We start from the raw sequence: 22,540 nt of genomic DNA, 5'->3' as shown, positions 1-22,540 counted from the left end.
CCAAGGTATTTTAGATATGAGACCCTTGTCCATCGTATGGCTAGTGAAGATCTTCTCCCAATTCGTGGGCTTTCTATTGATCTTGCTAGCTATGTCCTTGGTGGCACCCTTTTTAAGCAGATGACACTGAAAGCATCTTTATTCTCAATTACTTTTCTTTTCTATTCACATTGAATTGCCTGTAAACTGTCTCAATATAAATAGGTAGAATCCATTTTTCATATTGCATCTACTTAAACATCCTAACAATGTTTCTAGGTAACCATTTTACCAATGTTATTTAATGATAATGTTTTCTCCAAAAAATATCATATTAATAACCTTTCCTCTAATATAAAAAAAGAATAAGCCTCTATCTCCAGAGGAGGGAAAAGAATCAGACAAAAATTGCTGTTTGCAATTTTGTTTGCTTTATAGATCATTTGACTTTTTGTTTATGTTACTTAGCTCATATAAATAGTTTATACTTGTTCATTCCCCCAAGCTCTCTGTAGTCATCCTGAAAATGTCCAACATAAGTACTACTGTTCCTACTTTCATGTATTTCCTCTTCCTGAAGGATTTTTCTAAAATTCAGGAGAAATAAGCTTGAATTATAGATGAAGAATTTCTCCTGAAAGCCCAAGGGGGGAGGGGAGATGAGTCAGAGTATGCAAACATAGTACACTCTTTTCTCTCTAAAGAGTGGAGGTCAAACTTGCCCGGAAACATGTTCATCTGTGGAATGTCTCCTTACTGTCTCTTCATTCTCCAGCTTTTGTGTATGCATTTCCACATTCTTAGTTGAGAAACTTCTAGTCACTTAAAAATCATTAGACAATGTGGGAAATGATGGCTGGAATGGAATAGTTTCTACCACCACCATGAAAAATATCCTTTGTTTAATTCATAATAGCATTTTGCATTTATGGTTTTTGTTTCTTCAAAGAACTCTGCCACCATTAATGAACTAAATCAGCCTTTGCTATTTTATGATCTGTCTCATTAAAATGAAGTTGATTTTTCTCTGTGGTAGTCATTTATGTTATGCTTTTTTCTTCCAGCAAACACTGCACTTAACTGATGGAGATTCATTTTAAGTTGTGCTCTCAAGTAGAAAATTTTCCCATAATATATTTTTTAATGCTTCAATCTTGCTATATCATGACAGGGGGGTGTTTAATTTGTACAAATATTTTTAACTATAAAAATGCATAAACTATTTAATGTAGTTTTCTCTAAGTACTTGTAAATTATTTATAAAAAAGATTTCCTCAAATAAATATGATGAAACTACCAGTGATAAAATGGTAATTGTTTGCTTTGTGAATCTGATTACTATTTAATTATTGTATACTGTTAAATGATTAGCTTACTGATGAAATAAGGCTTTTTCAGTAAGTGCAGAAGGAAAAAAAGAATCTATGCAGCAAAGAAAATGTAGGAGAAAGTGTCTCTTGGCAAATAAATATATTCACATTTCTAAATTGACTCAGAGATAGACTCCTACTTGAAAACTCTGTAAACCTCCAGTTGGTTGTTACCATCTTCCATCCTCCCATCTTTTGGTATCAGGAACCAGAAGGATTCCTATGCTACTGTTCTATTCTCATCTTGAGCTTTGAGTAGAATTGATCCTGCTCCCAACTTTGTCTGGCTCTCCTAATTAATTAGGGCATTTATACATAACCCAGGTCTAAGCCAACCAAGTTCTTCATATTTTCTATAGCACCAGGATTAAAACAGAACAAGCATTTAGACTATGTCTATGCAATCAAAGTAAACTTGCAACTTGCTCGGGGAATTCTGTACGACTTGTAGCTGGACTGTGGTTTGAAATCTGAACATTCCATGTAGAATCTGAGGAAAACTTAGATTCTGTTCCATAGAATAGAAAGCAAAGATACAGACAAGCCTGGGACTTGTAATTATTGATGAATTTGTATTAGATTCTGAACTGCGGTAATAAAGTGATCCACAAAGGCAGGAACCCAGAAACACAGGATTTCATTCTATATTTTCTTCAAGTATTCAAGTAGGGGAGTAGCCAAGCTGGGGAGGTGGGGTGGAGTTTGAGGCTATGAGAATAGCTAGGGCTCATCCTATCTTCTTTTGCCATCTCTAGGTCATTATCTTCATGTATCAGGTGCTCCATCACTCTACTATCACAACCATAGTTCACTCACAAATAGGAAAGAAAGAAAGAGTGAACAGCAAATCCTTATTTGAAGGGAGGGCTTATGGATTTCAGCTCTATTGACACCTCAGACTTCATCAGTCTTTCCTGTTATAATCTGTTTTATACACTGCAGGATGTTTTAGAAGATTCCTTGTTCCTTATCCCTAGATCGATAGCATCCCTCTTTTCCATGTCATCACAATAAAAATCTCTCCAGATGTTTCCCCAGAGCCCCTCCCCTGTTGAGATCACCATTTGAAGGATGTGCTGTGAAGGTGACCCACAATACTTGCTCTCACACCTAAGAGGACAGTCAGTCATTCATAGTGAGTCATAGACAATCTAAGAGAAAAAAATTCCAGCTGGATAACCTGGACCCCAAGTAAAATTTGAAAAGTTCTATTATTAAATACGATAATAAAAAAGGAAAAAGGATTTGAGGGACATCCATAATCTCTGCCACACGGGCACACTTGCACACTTTCCCATCTGAGAAGCCGATATGTAAACCTCCCAATTAACATTGCCTTAAAATGGGTTGTCAGTCACCTGAAGTTCAGAGCCTAAATGATATAATTATCACTTTAGCTCTATCCAATGCTGTAAGTTGATGTTCCGTGAATCATTATCCAAGGAAGAAGGATAAAAGAGTACCTGGAGTTACTCACAGGCTAGGAATTGGCTCTGAAGGGATTGAACAAATCAGCTTCAATGTGCCTATTTGTGTTCAAGGGAAGTCTTTGGTTGAAATGTAAAGGCCATGGTCACCAGAGCCCACAGTCCCCATGGTAGTTAAGAAAGAAGACAGTATCATTATGCAAAATTGTCAGAATGAAAACGGCAGGCATCTTGCATTATTCTGCATTGAACTGCTGCTTTCTAGTTCTCATTGTAAATACAAAAAGGCTTTAGTGGCTCCTTTATATCTCACACAAAAGGATCATTGCTTACAGCCAGCTGTTTGGCAATTATATTTCTATGAAGTTAGCATAATTTGACATTAGAATTGCCTAAGGGAAGGAGGGGGTGACAGTGTTCCAGGGTATTAAAGTATAGTATAGAATAGTAATGGAGGAAGTTCCCATTTTACAAGTAAATAGCGTCCCAACGTTGATCTTGAAGTTCCTACTTTGGAATTCAGAAACATATTTTCCCATAGGAATGTTGTTTTTGTTATTTCAAGTACCACAGAAGTCTTCCAACACCAGAAAAACAAGATAGTACAAAAGAAAGAGCTGCGGGGCAAAGAAAGATTTGTCTGAAAGTTCTGATTGAGAAAAAAATCATCAGGAAAATCTTCAGGGAAGAGGTGACTTTTAAGCCAAACTTAAGATAGGGAAAGAAAGAAAGAGTATTTCAGACTAAAGGACAGCCCGTTCCAAGACATCACATTTAAAATTCTCTGAGAAAAACAGAGTATCTACCATAAGTACATCATCCGATTTGGGTAGAAAAAAAAAGCAAGTTAGACTGGGACTCAGTACTGTAGTGGAGTTTGGATATGAAGTCGCTGAAGATGTTTCATTGAAGATAATGGTATGATCCTATAAATCTTGACACTTATGTGAAGTTTGTTTTGAAAGTGTGGCAAGAATTGCAAGAGAGAGATTGGATTTCTGATCTTGAGAAGTGGCAAGGATGAGCAAGGTAGAAAATAATAACCAAAACAAACCAATTTTTTTTAAATGCACACATGAAAAAAATGGGCAGTGTGATGGCTATTTATGGGAGGCAGTGAAAAATGCCAGGTAGCTGCAGATTTTCTAATACTTCCATCCCAAAAGCTGGAGTCATACAAAGCCAGGCTTGAAGGGCAGAGAATGATCTTAAGAGTTGGTGTGTGAATGTTCAGAGAAGAGGTTGTGGGTTATATTACAGCACATGAACTGCCTTGTGTTTCTGTAAAAGTTTCCCATTGAGTCCCTATAATTGAAAACAACTACTTAGTAAATTTTGTACTTAACGCTACAGTTTCCCTCAATTCAATTTGCTTTTGGGGGGCTAACACTGTGGCCAGTGACATCAAGTGTTGGTAGAGACATTACATTCCCGTGCTTGATCCTACGGTCAGGAACTTCAACAAAGGTAGTAATAACTTTGGAGTATAAGGTTGGTTAGTAGAATGTCTGAGAAAAGGAGCAGAGAAAAAAATCTTATTGAATATATTTTAGAATAATATCAATATAATGAATTCATAAAATAAAATATATCCTTGAAGGTCATGGGTCAGAGGAAGGAAGAAACTAAGGACATATTAATTCATGCTCAAAGAAAAAGAAAAGGCATAAGGAAGAGGAGTTATCAACAAATATGTGAAAGTGACAAACCTTCTGGGGTATCTTTTGGTCCTCCCTACCAACCTCCCTGTTTCCATTCTCACTAAAGGCAAAGTCATCAAACCAACCAAGCCTTTGTTGGATTGAAGGGAAACACGGTAATTAGAACAGCGGGAAATAGACATATAAGGAATTGTCATCAGTCTTCTTTCTCCCTGACCAAAAGAGGAAGACCAACTTAGTGTACCCAGGAAGATTAGGTCCAGGTGATATACTCTATCAAATGGAAGAATAAGATGCAGTACCAGGAGGACTATGTGGAGATGAGCATTCATTCCATCAAGAGCTTAAATATTGAAGAGTCAGAGCCGTTATACATCTGCTAGAAACTAGTTCTTAGACAGAGCCCTTCAGAAAGAAAACTTCCACATTAATATGAGAGAAAGAGATGAGAAATTCTTCACTCAAATTTAATGCTTGAGTATAGACACAATGAATAAAAATAATGGCACTAGACCACAGCCTGTTCACCTGATGATTTGTATTCAGAAGGGGCTTCTTAACCCACAGCAGTACAACCAACTGCCTTTTCATCTTCAGAAAATAGCTAGTGAGAGCAAAAACTACTCATCTGATTGCCATCGTGAGACCCTCTGGTATCTTCTTACATGGAAGAATCAATGTTCCAACCCACCATCCCCTCAATGGCCACGTACAAGAAATGATTTGGCACATTATGTTACTGTCGTGTTACTGTAGTGTAGATTTAATACAGTGAATACCTATCTCTCACTCTACATATGAATCTATGAAAAATAAGAAAGGAGAGAGGAAACAAGGAAGGATGAGCAGGAAGGGAGAGAAGGAGAAGGAAGACATGAAGGAGGAAGGAAGGGAGAGTGGGAGGGAGGAAAGATAAAGGGACAGAGGAAGGAATTTTATGGATAAGAAATTAAAAAGAAAAATCCAAATTATAACTTTTTCACACAATAGGAAAGTTTGGGAAATGGAGGAATAGAGAGATGACCACAGCCAGACAATCATTCATTCCTAACCAAAAACAAGCCTCAAAGCTCAAGGATTCCTTTTCTCTATTTCCAAATTCTCAGCAGCATAAGTAAAGTTGATATTTCATATATAACATATCAGCTATCTCCAGAATCTGGAAGGAAAACTCAATAAATCATATTTCTGATTCCAACTGTCTAAGAGCCTGGATAATAAGATTGTACATGTAATTCTAAGGTTAGCTTTTCAACTATGTGTAATTTAATCTATTGACTTCAAGAAAACTGCATGGAATACTGAATTAACTTCCCATCTCACCCTACAAGACAACCTCCCAAGTCAGTAATAAAAGGAAGGTTTTCCTTTTTGTGAACTGCATACATAATCACATTCTTCATGAAGGAACCCATTGCTCAGAGTGTATCTACCTACATTGCTGAAATGAATTGGCATGAGGAGAGCTGATCTGACTTCTGTAGCAAAGGAGACTTTTCCCCACTTGCTGAGGGTGGGCACCAGGTCAGCAGAGTGAGCTGGAGGAGAGTCTGGTCCACGGAGGCTGCCTTGATTGCTATCCCTTGCACCAGACTATCACACTAATTAATAATAGGAGGCAGCCGCACTTTGACACACTTGCCATGCTCTAACACAATTCAAGTGTTACAGCTCTATGAACTAGTTGTTATCACTCCTGTGCCTTTATAATTAAAGGAACAATGGTACAAAGAGGTTAAATAACTTGGTTTAAGACCATACAGATGTGAGAAGTAGAGCCAAGGTCCAAGTTAGTCTGGGTATAACATTTGTGCTTGTAAACACTACATAAACTGTCTCCCCAACAGACCACAGAAGGCTTGGAGACAGGAAATCTTTAATTAAGTTCTTTGGAGATTAGGGCTTGGGGGGAGGAATCAGCCTCTCTTAGACTCAGTTTCCTCACTGGGATTTTCATAGGACTAAAAATATTTCAATATATTTATATATAAAACATTTAACACGTATCATATACACATATATAACTGGTATGTAACCTATAAACATATATGTACATATATAGCTTACAGATAACGTATATAGAATCATATAAATATACAGACATATTATTTCAAATATTATGAAAATCATCTTCAGCTTACATTTCATCTAATTTTACTAATACTTTCATGGATTCCTCAAAATGTATGTATTTATTATTATTTACAGATGGCATGTTTTGTTCTTTTTTATTAAAAGGACAAACTTTGATGTCTTTGTCTTCAAGATCAGAATAATAATTTTCAAGAGTATAGATTTTTTTCACCAAAAATAATCATATTTTACATCAATTGAAACTTGACTCAGGAAAATGTGGTACATATATATATATATATATATATATATATATATGTATATATAATGGAATTCTATGCTTCCATCAGAAAGAATGACACCTCCCATTTGCAAAGAAATAGAAAGATTTGGAAAAAATCATATTAAGTGAAGTAAGCCAGACCCCAAAAACATAGGTCCCATGATTTCCCTTATTTGCAAAAATTAGTATGTCTAGGATAATCTCAGCAGATGGGCAGAATAGCTCAAAAGCTATGTACAAATGACCATATGAAAGGATGCTAAGCAAAATGAACTCCAAGACATGGACACAAGAGGTTTTTCTTTGTTGCTGTAGTTGTTTTTAATGTACCATGTGATTTATTGTTTCTTTTGTATGTTCTTCCCCCACTGTGGTGTGTATATATACTATATATATATATATATATATGTATATGTATATATATATATCCCCTGTTGTATTTGATTTTGGTACTCTGGTATCGTATATATGTTTATCTGAATCAGGGAAGGGAAGGGGAGCAATACAATGGTGAGACAAAGGACAAGGGTGAACCAATGCAACAGCGATATGCAGAAGACAATATGTTGGAAATGATGTGTACAACTTGGGGGTCTTTGAGGGGGAGGGAAAGTGGGAGAAAAATGAGGGAAGGGGTAGCAAGTTTGGCAAGAAATGTACTTATTATCTATCTTACTTATGTAACTGCAACTTCTCTGTACATCACCTTGACAATTAAAAAAAACTTGACTCATCCTTACACATTGTTTAACACTAGAATCCGCTCTTCAAACTTGATAGTTTTATTAGTTTTCCATTGCTGCTGTGACAAATTATCACAAACTTAGTGATAAAGTAACACATACTTATTATTCATAGCTCTATAGGTGAGAAAAATCTGACACATTCAATTAGATAGGAAGAATAAGTTCAAAAGCTCTATTGTAAAACCCGGTAACTACGGTTTGAATAACAAAGTTTTCTATCTTTGAAAGTTGTTAATAGACACTAAGTGTTCCTACTACAAAAGAATTAGCATATGAGATGGCGCCCTTTATATTCATTAGCTTGATTGTAACCATTCCATGTCCATACACATTTTTAAACATGATAGATGTCTGCAATGTTTGTCAGACAAAAAGCTAACTTTTGAAAGTTTTTTTTCCAAGAGAAATCTTACATATTTCTCAACCAAGGTATCCATCAGAGGCTTTAGGTGAGCCTGTGTGTGTGTGTGTGTGTGTGTGTGTGTGTGTGTGTGTGTGTGTGTGTGTGTGTGTGTGTGTGTCTTTTAAAAGCCATCCATACCCCTTGACTTGTAGCCCCTTCTTTACTCTTCAAAGGGAGCAATGTAGCATGACTCTGGCTCCTCTATTGTCACATCCTCTATTGTCTTTTTGACTGTAGCTAGAAAAAGGTTCTGTTTACAAGCACTAATGTGACTAGAACCTGGATATTCTGGCATAATCACATCTCAAAGTCCTTACCCTTAATCACACTTGTACAGTCCTTTTGCCATATTAAATATTAGCAGGTTCTAAGGATTAAATGTGGCATCTTTGGAAGAGCTGTTCTTCTGCCTACCATGATTATGAATAATAAGAGCAAAAATCCCAATCTGGCATGTTAAAAAGGTTTGTCAACATGTAAGTTTGAAAGAGATCTCATTACAGCATCCTGAAAATCCTCCAAGTTAGAATAGCTATTATGACAGAAAGGAAAGTCCAGCTAACCTGATTTCAAGTATAAAGCCTGACAATGGTGGGTGAAGGATGGGTGTGACACATGGATAACAAAACCAAATGAGCCAAGAAGACCCATTCACTGTTATAGAGTGCAGAATCTTCTTTCTGATCCCACTTTATGATTTTTATGATCTGAAAAATGACAGATATCAGAAAAAAAGAGAGATCTTTATATCTACCAAAGTTTAAAAACTAGACTACTATTTTTAAGAGAAATACACAAAGGAAGTCAAGCATCACAAACCTCATGCCTGTTTTGCTGATAGCAGGGATTATCTAAATGGTGTTTAAGGAGGGTTGTCAATATTTAGAGGAGGGAGATTTCCATGAGGGCTTGCTTTGGGGAACAGAAGGAATCCACAAGCCACAGAGCCACAGACGCCTGAGGAGAGTGGGCCACTTCTGTAGCTTGATACTTTGCTGAGATATTTACATGGTTCCAGAAATGTAAGGGATAGTTACATGCCATGAACCCCAGGAAAAGCAATAGCAACATTAACAGGTCTCATCACAATCTATTTTATCAGGACTTCTAAGCCACCAAGGAACTGGGAATGAACAAGAGAACAAATTTAAAACCAAAGGCAGGAGAGATGATCTTTGATATATGTATCTGTGTGTTCTCCCCACATGTATGACTCATCTTGAGTTGGGTAGACTTCCATTTTGACAACTCAGTCTGTGGTTAGAGAGACAGAAGTGAAGTACAGATCTCAGAAAAAGTTACTAATGAGCAAGGCAAGGGATTAGAGCTTCCTGCAAAAAGAGCAGCATTCAACACAATGAACAAACTAGAAAACACTGAGGAAGTAGAGCCAGTCAAGGGACAGATGAAAATGGAGAACAGAGAAAACAGGGAAGCAATTGAAGACTTGGGATATGGCACTGATTTTTTTTTTAATCCCCAAAACAAGTAATGTGTGCTCTAAGACAATGGGTAGAAGACTGGACTGAAATTTAGAAGACTTGATTATGAGGTCCTAGATAAATGCCACTTAGTTATTCAACAAAAAGTTAATATGGGACTGGGTGTGGTAGCTTGTGGTCACTATATCCTTAATATGTGCAAAGCCCTGCGTTCAATCCCAGTGCTTCCAAAATGTTTGCTATATGCCAATCACTATTTTAATGAATTTGTATAGTAATTATGTCAGTGTTTCTGTCCTTGAGGAATTCTAGTCTTCTAAGGGAAAAGAAGGAAGAGATCAAAACAACTTTTTTATCTGCAGTTTTCTAAAATTATGTGGGCATTATATTGTCTGTAATATTTCTACCAACTCTTCATGTTCTAAGAAGAGAAAAAGTATCTTGAAGGTTTAGCCTTAGTTATTTTGGATGATTTTATTTCTTTTTGTTAATCACTGCCTTCTGATGTATAGCATGCATTATATATGAAATGGGAAAGTGCTTAAGAAAAACAATAGAGAGAGTTACCTTTCAGTTCTAGACAGAGTGTCCTAAGCCCCTGAGGTATGTCATTCATCCATTAGTAACTGGAGCTATCTCACCCCTCCAGTGACTGGGTAAAGTAATAACTTTACCTTTGCCTAATGAGGCTTTAAGGGAAATGCTCAGAGACTCTTTTGACTCCTTTTCCTCTATGTACACAGGCCTATTTTTTTTCTTGAATACTTGAAAGAAGTTGTGTGTATGTGTGTGTGTGTGTGTGTGTGTGTGTGTAGATCTGTCTCTGTCTTTCTGCATTGCTCTGTCTCTCTTTCTGTCTCTCTGTCTCTCACGCTATATGTATGTGTGTGTGTGTGTGTGTGTGTGTGTGTGTGTGTGTGTGTGTGTGTGTGTGTGTGTTCTCCTTCTTTCTGTCTCTGTATGTATAGGTCTACCTCTGTTTTTCCACATCTCCTAATTCTCTGTGTTTCTGTCTCTGTGTAGATCTATTTCTGTCTTTCTGTAGCTCTGTATGTCTGTCTCTGACTGTCTTGACTGTCTGTGACTCTGTCTCTGTGTGTCTGCTTCTGTGATTGTTACTCTGTCTGGTTGTGTGTGTATGTATAGATGTGTCTCTTTCTATCTCTCTGTTTCTGCCTTCCTCTGTCTCTCTGTGTGTATAGATCTGTCTCTGTCTCTGTGTCTCTGTCCACTCCCCGTCACGGGTCTATCACATGCATACACATACCTAAAGCTCCCTTCCACCTTCTCCTCTCAGCTCATGTTACCTCCACAGGGAGGCCTTAGCTGAGCAGTTTAACAACTTCCTCCCTACCTTTTACTCACTAAAGCACCCCTGCTCCTCTCCAGGAGATCACTACTCTGGTCTGTTCTTCCACAGCACTCTTGTTGACTTCTACTTTCATGTGTCCTTCATCTTTTTTATAAGTTAATTTATTGTCCATTTCTCCATGTAAATTTTCAGGTCCATTGTGAAGACAGAAATGGTCTCACAGCTCCCAGTTCCTATCACATCCTGGATGCTCAACTGCCCCTGGTTGAGTAAATGAATAAATGAACTCATGAAATGGGTCTTTTGTCTTCTCTCTGTGTTTTTTTTTTCCCATATATTGTGCTATGGACAAGACTCTCTGCCAGCTCACAAAAGCCAATTGTTGGATTTTCAGGGACTTTACAAGCTGGTTGTTAAACTTTTTGTAGCTTGAAATCAGTTGTGGCAAGCACACTTAGACCACAGAAATCTGCAAATGCTACACATCAAGATATTTTTCCAAAGACCTGGTTTACCAGCACACCACTGTTCTCATCTCTAAAACGAACTTGAAATATTCATTTTCCATGACAAAAAAAAAGCATAGCCGATGGGTTACTTCAAATCTTTCCCTAAAAAGTGCTCACATTAAAAAAAAATACTAGGTACATGTTATATAGTTATTTACCTCGTGGAAATGTTTAGAGCTTATTCACCTTACCTTTTTTATCTTTTATTTATGCTTTTGTTTATGAGATAGGGTCTCATTATGTAGCTCAGGCTGGCTTGGAACTTACAATACTCCTATGTTGACCACCTAAGTCTGGGATTACAGCCATGCATCACCATGTTCACCAATGTCTGTCCTTTATAAGCTAAATCATGGTCTAAATTATGTGTCTTTGAGCTCCTAAAGATTTTGCTACTGTTTTTCAGATCCTTATGTCAAGATTCATCTGATGCAAAATGGCAAGAGGCTGAAGAAGAAAAAGACAACCATTAAGAAGAACACTCTCAACCCCTACTACAATGAGTCATTCAGTTTTGAAGTTCCTTTTGAGCAAATCCAGGTAATGTCAGAAATAAATTTGTCCTCTCAATTTTATTCCTTCAGGTCACATAAATTATACACAGAAACCTTATAAATTACCAGTGCCAGGGCCTTCATTAGAGCTGTCACTTTTATTCCCATGCACATCTGATGACTGAGCTAGATGAAGAGAGATGTCATAAAATGTAAAGCACAGAATATGTTGATTCATCAGGGAAAAAAAACACTTCTGGCCTTCTATTGAGCAGAAATAAGAGGAAGTAAAGGAAAGTCAATCAGACAACAGTCCTAATTCACAAAGTCCATCTATGAAGTTGAAAAGCCAAGAAAAGAAACAAGCTTGCCCTGCTCACTCCCAGGCCATCAATACAGTTCTTACCATATCTCTAGCATAAAAAAAATGAAGGAAGAAAAAATATAGAGGTTGATACTGAATATGCCTTATTAGAAGATAAGTAAAAACAGAAAACAATGTACTAGGGATGTATTTTTAATTCAGCTTTTGAATTCACTTTTCTATATCTGACTTGAATTAGACATATATTTTTTGTTAAGGTCTGAAGTATCCTACTAAAAGATCTTGTGATTGATATAGTGAAAACAAGCTGCTAGTTAATAGCCACCAGGATAACACATGATTTTAGGGATTTAAGAACATTTGAACTGAGCTGAGTGCTGGTGGCTCATACCTATAATCCTAGCTACTCAGGAGGCTGAGATCTGAGGATTGCCATTCAAAGCCAGCCTAGGCAGGAAAGTCTCTGAGACTCTTATCTCCAATTAATCACCAGAAAACCAGGAGTGGCACTATGGCTCAAAGTGGTAGAGTACTAGCCTTTAGCAAAAGAGCTCTGGGACAGCACCTAGTCCCTGAGTTCAAAACCCATAACCAACAAAAATTATATATATACATGTATGTATGTATATATATATAGACTCTCAGAATTTGAAGTTCACATCTAGTAGCTATGGACTATGTTTTGCTAGTCTTTAAGTGTCAGGGAATTCAATGGCATAGAACAACACAATTTTTATACTTTAAGAACTAATTGAAGTGAGTCTATTTTTCAATGACATGAAACTGCCTGTATCAAAGGAGAAATAAAGTGTAGACAGGAAAACTAAAACATGAGACTATCTAAAGGTCCAGAATAGCAAAAGTCAATGCATAATTATTTATTTACTTTTAATCTGTTTTTAAAATATAGCCATCTAATGGATGAATCATACTTTCATTCCACAGAGAAAGCTAAGATAATATGTTGGCTTGTTGTATGTTGTGGATATGAAGCACTTCACACACATAATCTCATCTAATCCTTCTAATAACTTTATGAGAAATGTACCATTATTATCCCAATTTTATACATAAGTATGGCCTTAGAATTCCCTCATAAATAAAACAGGAGTACTAACAGAATTTATGTCTAAGTAAGGTCATACATAAAATGTTAGGAACAGCCTAGCTCAAGAGCATTCAATACAAGATTCAAAACATCATTATTCTCAATGCTAATGTCATTACTTCCCAAATTAACATTTTATTAAATAAATCCAAAAATGCGATGATACATAAATCAGTGCTGGCCAGTGGAAGTTTCTGTGTTTATAGAAAGATTTATCATCCATGATATTCAATATCATGGATACTCAATATGGCAGTTACAAATGGCTAATGAGTACCTTGGTCAACTAATGTGCCTGAGAAACATCATGTAATTTCAATGTATTTAGCACTAAACTTAAACTGTTGCTTTTATATACTGTATTATATAGGGCAGTTTGAAATGACCAAAATAAGTAGGGACTCCACCATCCTTCCATTAGTTCATGGTTTTCCTTTAAGCTTTCACATATACATTTTCCCCTTTGCCCCATATTCATACTTATTTATTTCCTTTGAATATATGTTATATTAGTGTCATCACAGAAAGCACTGAATCCCTGTTCCCAGTCATTTGTTCAGTACTTAAACCTAACACCCTGAACCCCCTATGCAACCCATTGACATTAGTTTTCTCCTGAGACATCAGTTGTTTCAAATCATTAATTTTTGCAGTATGTGTCCAGTGAACTCTTGAGTTCTAAGACTTTATTCCCATGGAAATCATTACTTCCTGCTATCATTTTTTTAATTCCACAAAACAATACAAGTCAGGGCATTGAAATAAAAATTCTAATCTTCCTGCTTTGAGCTATAATTTTAGGTATTGCTTTAAAAAATGCTAACTACAAATTTTAGCAAACACAAACATACTGAAACTGAAACACATTAACACAGAGCAAATTTGGTGTTTCCCGGCATAATTTATTTGAAGTATAAGTTTCAGAGGAGATCAAATGAACCTGAGCCCATAAGGCATGGAGACAAGATAGCTCTCTCTGGCTTTCTCCACCCCTTGTGTCAACCTTTTGTTCCTATTTGTCCCTGAATGCTGCTTTCCTTGTCCTCAAATTTCCCTAGAGAAACTATTTCGTGTGACAAAACAAGAGTTTAGATTTCCTTTGTCCTGAAGTTTTCAGATTATCTATCTTTCTGCTTTTCTGAGCCCTCTGAATATAATCTGGAAGGAGAAATATGTCATGATTCCCCAAAGCACATGAAAATGTTACCTCCAGCACCACCTCCAAAATATAGAAATAAAATACAAGAGGTCGCCGAAATAGCTCAGTTGGGAGAGCATTAGACATATGCCACTGGCAAATCAATCCTAGGATATTCCATCTGGAGTGACATCAATTGACTTATTCCTAAACTCTGAACATTGCTGTCACTTTGGGCATGCCATCTTTATCCCATTCAATCACACTGCAGTGTGATTACACACTCATTTGTTTGTAGTCCTATACACCATCCATTGGATAGGTAAATTATTAATAATAAAGCCTGTCTTTTATTGCCAGTGTGCTGCATGCAGAGGTGATTGCTGTCTTTGTACAGGAGATTAACATCAGTGACCTCTCTCAGTACATTGGTTCTATAACTCAGAGAACAAAATCCACCGAAGAGCTGGAACTCAATGGGATCTTCATTTTCTGTTCCCTCCTCTGACCACAAACTTTTTGTATCCATTTTATTTCTATCTCCTTTTAATTTTATATCTCTTTTCTATATTGGATCCATCACATATTCTGACTCAGCAAATTCATTACTTAGTAAACAGACTTGAAATATGCTTTGAAATAATGTATTTTTCTATAAGTCTGCCTTCATCTATTCATTCAATCCAAAAAAAGTACATTATTACACAACATTCACAATCTGCTGAAGTCGCTATGGTAAATCTTGTGAAAAGTGAAAAGTTTTATCTACTTGATAGCAATGCTGGCTACATGGTAGTTAATAAATGTTCATTAAGAAAATATAAACTTGAAGCAAAAAAATCTTTAGTGACTACTTTTTAAAGACATTCACCATGATGTTATATTTTATATTCAAAATCATCATATGAGCCATGCTCCAGTGGCTCACCCCTGTAATCCTAGCTACTCAGGAGGCTGAGATCTGAGGATTGTGGTTCAAATCCAGCCCAGGCAGGAAAGTCCATGAGATTCTTATCTCCAATTAACCACCAGAAAATTGTAAGCAGCACTGTGGCTCAAGCAGTAGAGTGCTTTCCTTGAGCTGAAGAGTTCAGGGACAGTGTCCAGGCCCAGAGTTCAAACCCCACGACCAACCAAAAAAAAAAAAAAAAAAAATATATATATATATATATATATATATATATATATATATGGTTAGCTGAAATCCCATATTAGTTTTAGTAAAATGTTGGTGATTGCATCTCGAAATGAAATTATAATAGCACATGATTACTTTGGAAAGTTTAACAATAAAATAAAATAATAAAAAGGCCTGAGCAATGGTGTAGCTCTCACTGATGAGACAGATGAAACTATAAATTTAGAGGTCACAGATTTTGCCAAAGTCAGCATGAATGGTGATGTGCAGACCCTGGAAAACAACCCACTCATTCCTTATGCAATCTAAGTCAGGTGAAGTAATGCCTTTTAGCTTCTGACATGCTTATGCATATACTAGCAAGATGACTAAGAAATAGTGGACATCATATAGAAAGTAGGGAAATGTGAACTGTGTAATAAAATCAGCATATAAACAGTTAGTGGCAATGACAAGATAGATGCTGATGATTAAAATGTAGTGGGAACATAAAGATTGGACTCCAGCTTTCATATTCAAGTCCTCCTCAGGCTCCTCGTGGTAGTTAGGGGTCCGTGCTTCTTATTTTGAGCCCTCAGATCCCACAGAAGCTTGCCATGGGGCTTCATCTAGAGCAATGTAATTCATATTCATTCTGTGTCCTCTTTCAGAAAGTGCAAGTGGTGGTAACTGTTTTGGACTATGACAAGATTGGCAAGAACGATGCCATCGGCAAAGTCTTTGTGGGCTACAACAGCACCGGTGCAGAGCTGCGACACTGGTCAGACATGCTGGCTAACCCCAGGCGACCCATTGCCCAGTGGCACACTCTACAGGTAGAGGAGGAAGTGGATGCCATGCTGGCAGTCAAGAAGTAGAGGGAGGAAGAAGCCTTTCTGCATTTGCCCACATAGTGCTCTTTAGCCAGTATCTGTAAATACCTCAGTAATATGGGTCCTTTCATTTTTCCAGCCATGCATTCCTAACACAATTCAGTGGTACTTCAGATTTAATTTGCACAAATTTAAGTGTAGAGAGCCCCTATGCCCTTCATCCTGCCACTGCCCTCCAAATCAACTCTTCTTTTAAGCAATATGATGTGTAGATAGAGCATGACTGAAATTATTTATTGTATCACACCGTTGTATATACCAGTATGCTAAAGATTTATTTCTAGTTTGTGTATTTGTATGTTGTAAGCGTTTCCTAATCTGTGTATATCTAGATGTTTTTAATAAGATGTTCTATTTTAAACTATGTAAATTGACTGAGATATAGGAGAGCTGATAATATATTATATGGTAAATAGAGTATGGTCTGCATTCCAGCAAAAATATCAACTTGTAAAGCACTAGTACAGTTCAACTTACAGACATCTTAAAGGACAACTTAAACCTGAGCTTTATTGAATCATTTGAGTATCAATACTTGCACCACATATTTGGTGGGTGAGTCCAATTTGGTAGAATTCCTTCACAGGCAAAATAGCACGATCTGAGCAGCATCTAGGCTGACATCAAGGAAGCATAGCCACAAAGCAGATTAGCATCTGTTTATATGTTCCTACAAAGCTAGAATCATGGCTGCACTCTTATGTTTGAGGGACAACTGAACAGGAGTCAATGAATTCCTACTACTGCATATAGAGTAACAACACAATGGTTGTAGTTGTTGTTGTTGTTGGTGGTGGTGGTGGTGGTGGTGGTGGTGTGTGTGTGTGTGTGCGCGCGTGAGTGCATGTGTGTGTATATGTGTGTAAGAGAGAGAAAGAGAGAGCAATGCATGCATTTGTTTAGGGATGGAGTGAGGGAGGAGAAGCTGAGGAGTCATCATTTCTGAAATATTGCCTGACTAGTTAAAATTACACAATAGCTCTCCGTTATCACATTTATACAAAATGTGCATTCCATGAATTCTGGTCCAGATTTCACACCTATAATGATTCCAAAAGGTTTGCACAACTAGACTTTGTAACAAAATATTTTACTATACAAAACCAGATTAGAAGGAATGCAGAATATTTTTAACACAGCAATCTGTGCTTATTACACGAAGTTACTTTGTGGTAAACAGACAGTATTGTAATCCCATCAAAAGATGAAAAAGAAAAAGAATTAGCCATAGTTCTGAATGCACTTCAATTAAGCCAAAACAGACAGCTAGTGATCTTTTTTATATGCTCTTTTTACTTAAATAAGTTTTAATTTGTCCTTTAAACAAAGGTGAAACAAAACCAAGAACAAGTTCTAGATAAAAGAAGCAACCTCTTATGTATACTAGATGCTTGATTTAGGAAGAGTTTTTCAACGTTTTCAATGTTATTATGTAGTAAATGGCACTATTATGAAGCTACTAGTCATTCCATAAGAGTCTTACAGGACTGCTCTGTGTAACACTGTGACTGCCGTGTGTGCTTAGACACGTAGTTTCCTCAGTGGATAGCATTCAACTTATTCCGTAGTGATATTGTAACAATACTGCCATTCCCTTCTACTGCACTGCCCAATATGTGTGTGTGTGTGTGTGTGTGTGTGTGTGTGTGTGTGTAGCACAAACAGTTCTCATTTACAAAGGACCAATTCAGAACTGGAAAGCTATGCATAGGACAAGAAAGATACACAGAATGGAGTACAACCCACAGCGTTTGTCAAGCACTGTGCACTCTTCCATATTTGTCCCTACTCTGGTAGACAGACAACCACTTCCCAGGAGGACACACTGCTTCAGTCATTTCCTCCACTCACTGGTGTGCCCTGTTTTAACTCACAGGCCACAGACAGCAGTGATGTCTTGAAGTGCGAGTTGACCTTCTCACAAACTAAAGTGGAAAAAACCTAAGATATTTGCTCTTTAGTATATCACTCCATATTTATGACAAAACTCAAGGGAATTCCCAAAGGGACCATGGTAGACTTTAAACATAGGGTTAGCTGTTTCTCAATAAAACCAGGATACCTGACATTTTCCTCTCCTCATCCAATGAGAGGAAAGCCCTTTCGTCTTTCAGCTATGAATGCAATAACCGCATAGGACGAAAGAAGAATGTATCTCCTTCTTCCAGAGATATATTCACTTTCTTACATGACAGGTAATGGAAAGTACACACTGCATAATGTGTGCTTAAACATCACGTTGGACAGAAAATTCAAAATTCTTTCCAAGTTAAAGGACCAAACCCAACCAAAGAGAGAAAGTAGATTTTTCACAATTCCTTAAATACCACAAACCGACATCTAATTTCACTGGTTTCAGTTTTAAGTTGTTCTCCATGAAACAACACTTTCAAATAAGCAGGGTCCAGCTACCGATCCGACATTATAGCCTCCATTAAAGTACTACTAACATATTCTCTTCCAACACTGCCAACATGGGATTTCACCATAGAATTAGTCGGTACTATATCATCTTCCACAAGTCGGTTGCCTGGACCTGTTTTCTGACCAAGATTCATCCTCAGAGCCACATGTACCTTTCTGACAAAGCTGTGTAAAGTGTTAGAGTCTGATGCCCTAGAAAGATCCTAGTTGCCTTTGTGTATACTTACTGCCTGCTTGAGTGTTTCTATGTGTGGGTTTTTCTGTGTCTTGTAGAAATGTTGGGGTGTTTTCTTCTGCCATATGGCTCGTGACCCGCGAGCCAACTACTTTAGCTGTATTTTACCTTTTTTTTTTGATGAGGTGGTTTAAATTTTGTTTCACTTTGTGTAGTGAATCCCACAGTAGTTTTCTGATTGTTGTTAAAAATGACTTAACATATTACACGATATTCAATAAAAATGTTTTATTTCCTGTTGATGTGGCCGCCTTTCAACTCTTTTTCTTATCTGGCTGTGGTGGTTAAATCAAGAATGCATACACTTTCAGGGGGGCAATTCAAGCATCAAAACTAAAAAACAAAAGTTGTGCTAAATGGTAGTCTCCGGGCCACATCTATGACTACAGAGAGGCTGTAGAGAAACAATGCCCAGAGAATATCTAGTCACTTCTGCCCATTGTCCCTGGATAGTTCTTCACCATCTGCTCCTGTCTGTTATCAATTCACCTGCCCATTTTGATGCTTTTCACTTCGCCCAAAATATGCACTCAGCAGATTTAATTCCAGAGTCGTGTACTCTCCAGGGTGGAACTGAAAAAATGATGGTTTTAACTATTTTCAAAGGCTCGCAAGAACTCTACCTTCTATGCCTACCACAAAGGCTAGAAGAATGCAAACACCTTCCCTATACTTTCAATATGCATTGAGCATACCTTCTTTGTTTTAGATTTTGATTTCATGCTGCAGGCTAATCCCAGACTGATAGATAAACACTATCACAATGCCCTATGATGTGTACTCCAAGGGAAGGCCTTAGCATGGCGTTAGTGGCTCACATCTGTCATCCTAACTACACAGGATACTGAAATCTAGTGGATCGAAGCTTGAAGCTAGTTCAAGCAGAAAAGTCTGAATGACTCTATCTCCAATAACCAGGAAAATTCTATGGTAGAGGTATAGCTCAAGTGGTAGAATGTCATCCATGAGCTTATTATTGCTAGAGGAAAGCAGACAGAAGCTAGAAACAGGAAGAGGATTCCTTCTCTTCCCCTCCAACTTTCTACCTAAACCAGTGTCTCCATTGGCATAAACTATCAACCGATAAGGGATTCAAGGAAAACAAGTCTTTCAATGCTGGGTTTCCATCCTTAGTCCAAAACAGAGCACAGAAATTGGGGAATGAGGACCAAGAAGAGGGACAATTAACCAGCCCATGAGGAAACCTTTGACCAGCTTTATGTACTTTTCTCTCTTAGGCTCTTCCTAATACAACACAAGCACAGAAATCACACCCTCATTCTCTTTATGCAGAGAACTTACACTTCCAGGTTTGAAAATTCCAACCAGGGTTACAGCACCCCCTCCTCCCTGCAAGACATCTCTATTCCAGATACACAGATTCTCTGAAGTTTAGCAAGTGACTTAAGCTGCACACAAATCCAGACAGTGTCTTTGGAATACAAAAGTGTTAAAAAAAATAGATAAAAATAAAAGAAAAATAAAAATGAGAAATAACGTAGTACTGAACGTACAAAGAAAATTTCCAGAGTCCCCAGAATAATAATTATGCAAGTGGAACCATCAAAGGAAACCAGTAATAAAGACACCAGGCAAACCTTCTGATGGTCTGTGTAATCTATGTTCTGAGGCTGGCAGCAAGTCACCTGCTGGCTAAAACCTCACGTTCTAGCCATCTTGATTTCCTACTCTCTCCAACCTATTCACATGCCCAAAGTTCCTACATCCATCCTTCTTTGACAGCAACTATCTTGGCAACGTAGCCTTTCCCTTGTGTAAAATGCAACTTGCTCCTGCCAGGACACATACAAGGTTAAAGGCATTTTCCACAAAGCAAGTCAGGACTCACTTTTTCCCCCACATGCAACACTTTTATCTTTGTCACTTTCCTGTTTCCTCTGGACTAGGGGAGAGGATGTTACAACTCCTGGTTACTGAGAATGCTGAAGTAGCAAGAGGAAGAAACCCAATTAAAGCTGGATTAAGAGGAAAAAGAGAAAAGGGGAAGAGGGGGGAAGGAAAAAAAACAAACAATTAGGTAATCTAAACAGGAAGTCCGTGGGGAGATTACATGCAGGGACAGCTGGTCCAAGGTCCTCAATGTTATTATTCTCTCTCCACTGTCCTTTTTTTCTCTCTCTCTTGCTCTCTCTCTCTCCCTACACACACACACACACACACACACACACACACACACACATACACACCACTCTACAAACTCTGATGCTTACAGTTGACTTCATTGTCAAGCTTCTACGGTGGCCCTTAGCAATGCCAAACCTATAGCCTTCCTCATTCAGTGCTTCAGAGAGGACTTCTTATAGCGTGGCATCATGGAAATGGAAATTCCCATACCTACCTTGCATGCTTGGATTGCACATCACTTTGCTTTTTAAACTAATCACAGAGGCCAGATGATGCAGTAATTTGCTTTGTGAAATCTAGGTCATATCCCTAGATCCAGAGCCATGAGGAGTGGGGAGGGGTGAAGCTAGTTCATCAAAGGAAAACAAGACTAATATTAACAAGAAAGGAAAGTAGGGGTTGGGCAGAAAAATAATATATATTCCATAGTCCCTGAAGTATTCCAAACCTCAAAGGAGGTATATTGAAGCACTGTGGCAGTCATCCTTTTGAGTAAAAGTACTAGTAGAAAGGCAAATTTAAATCTATGCACCACCTTTCAAGTTCCTGAAAGCATCCATTCATCCTTTTCCTTATTGACAGAAAAATCAATCATCTACTGTATATTTTAAATAAATGCATCCTCTTTCCCTGTTCTCTATTTCCACTCATTTAGACCTACAACACACCTGCTTTCCATGTCCAGACGCTTCAACTGCATCTCTGTGTTCAGAGTGACCCTAGATCTCACAGTGAGGTAAGATCGTACTTGCTTTAGAGACCAAATCATTGTTCATGCCCTTAGCTATTTTTCCCTGGACAAGTCACTACATTTTAAGATTCAAAGATAGTAAAACATTCAAATTTAGTATAAAATAAATTTTCAATATATGGTATTATTTTTCTAAATCCAGCTTAGGAATATGTAGAAGTGCCCAAACACTTTGGAAAAGGAGAGTGATGCACCATGTATTTCTAAATGTGCTTACTTCTGTTATTCCCTATGAAATTCAACCTAAGGCCTTATTACTCCTGTTGGAGTCCAGAAGTGATCCACCATCCATCCTTAGGCAAACAACCATGCTCCTGAGAGTAACAATGCCTGGAACACTTATCACTTCCTTAACACAGTGAAGAATATTTTTAATTCAAGAGAAAATAAACCCATTTTCCCAACACGTGAGCAATGCATCCTCCAGCAAATGTGCATCAGTCAGTCAGAGGACTTACAAAGGAATTGGATGCGAGGTCCCCAAATTTCCTGTCACAGTTGCCTCATTCTTCCACATTTCCCTAAAAATATATTCTGCTGGGCTTTTCCTAGCCAGGACCCAGGTGCCTCAAATTAGGCAAGCTGGAGACAGTAATTTACGGGCTGAACAACTCGTTAACCTTTAGTCTGCCTCTAACCAAGACAATCACTGTTCATGAGCAACAGCTAAATGAATCACAGCCCAGGCAGAGCCAACTGGCTTCT

The 22,540-nt window shown here is 37.6% G+C and overlaps 1 protein-coding gene across 2 annotated transcripts in view; it reads left to right on the top strand.

Annotated features, from left to right (window-relative positions):
• The window catches only part of Syt1 (synaptotagmin 1), a 194,753-nt gene extending 178,105 nt beyond the window's left edge, over positions 1-16,648 (top strand). For both annotated transcript variants that reach the window (XM_042698979.1, XM_042698978.1), the window contains exons 7-8: positions 11,612-11,745; positions 16,059-16,648. In XM_042698979.1, the coding sequence (XP_042554913.1) occupies positions 11,612-11,745; positions 16,059-16,265 (341 nt within the window). In that variant the 3' untranslated portion in view covers positions 16,266-16,648. The remainder of the gene's footprint in view (positions 1-11,611; positions 11,746-16,058) is intronic.
• Positions 16,649-22,540: the final 5,892 nt, after the last annotated feature.

This window comes from Dipodomys spectabilis, unplaced genomic scaffold, assembly GCF_019054845.1.
Source record: "Dipodomys spectabilis isolate Male_0828 unplaced genomic scaffold, ASM1905484v1 ptg000234l, whole genome shotgun sequence".
In the NCBI taxonomy this organism is placed as follows: Eukaryota; Metazoa; Chordata; class Mammalia; order Rodentia; family Heteromyidae; genus Dipodomys; species Dipodomys spectabilis.
The sequence above is the reverse complement of the archived record's forward strand: the minus strand, read 5'-3'. Positions and strand labels throughout refer to the sequence as shown.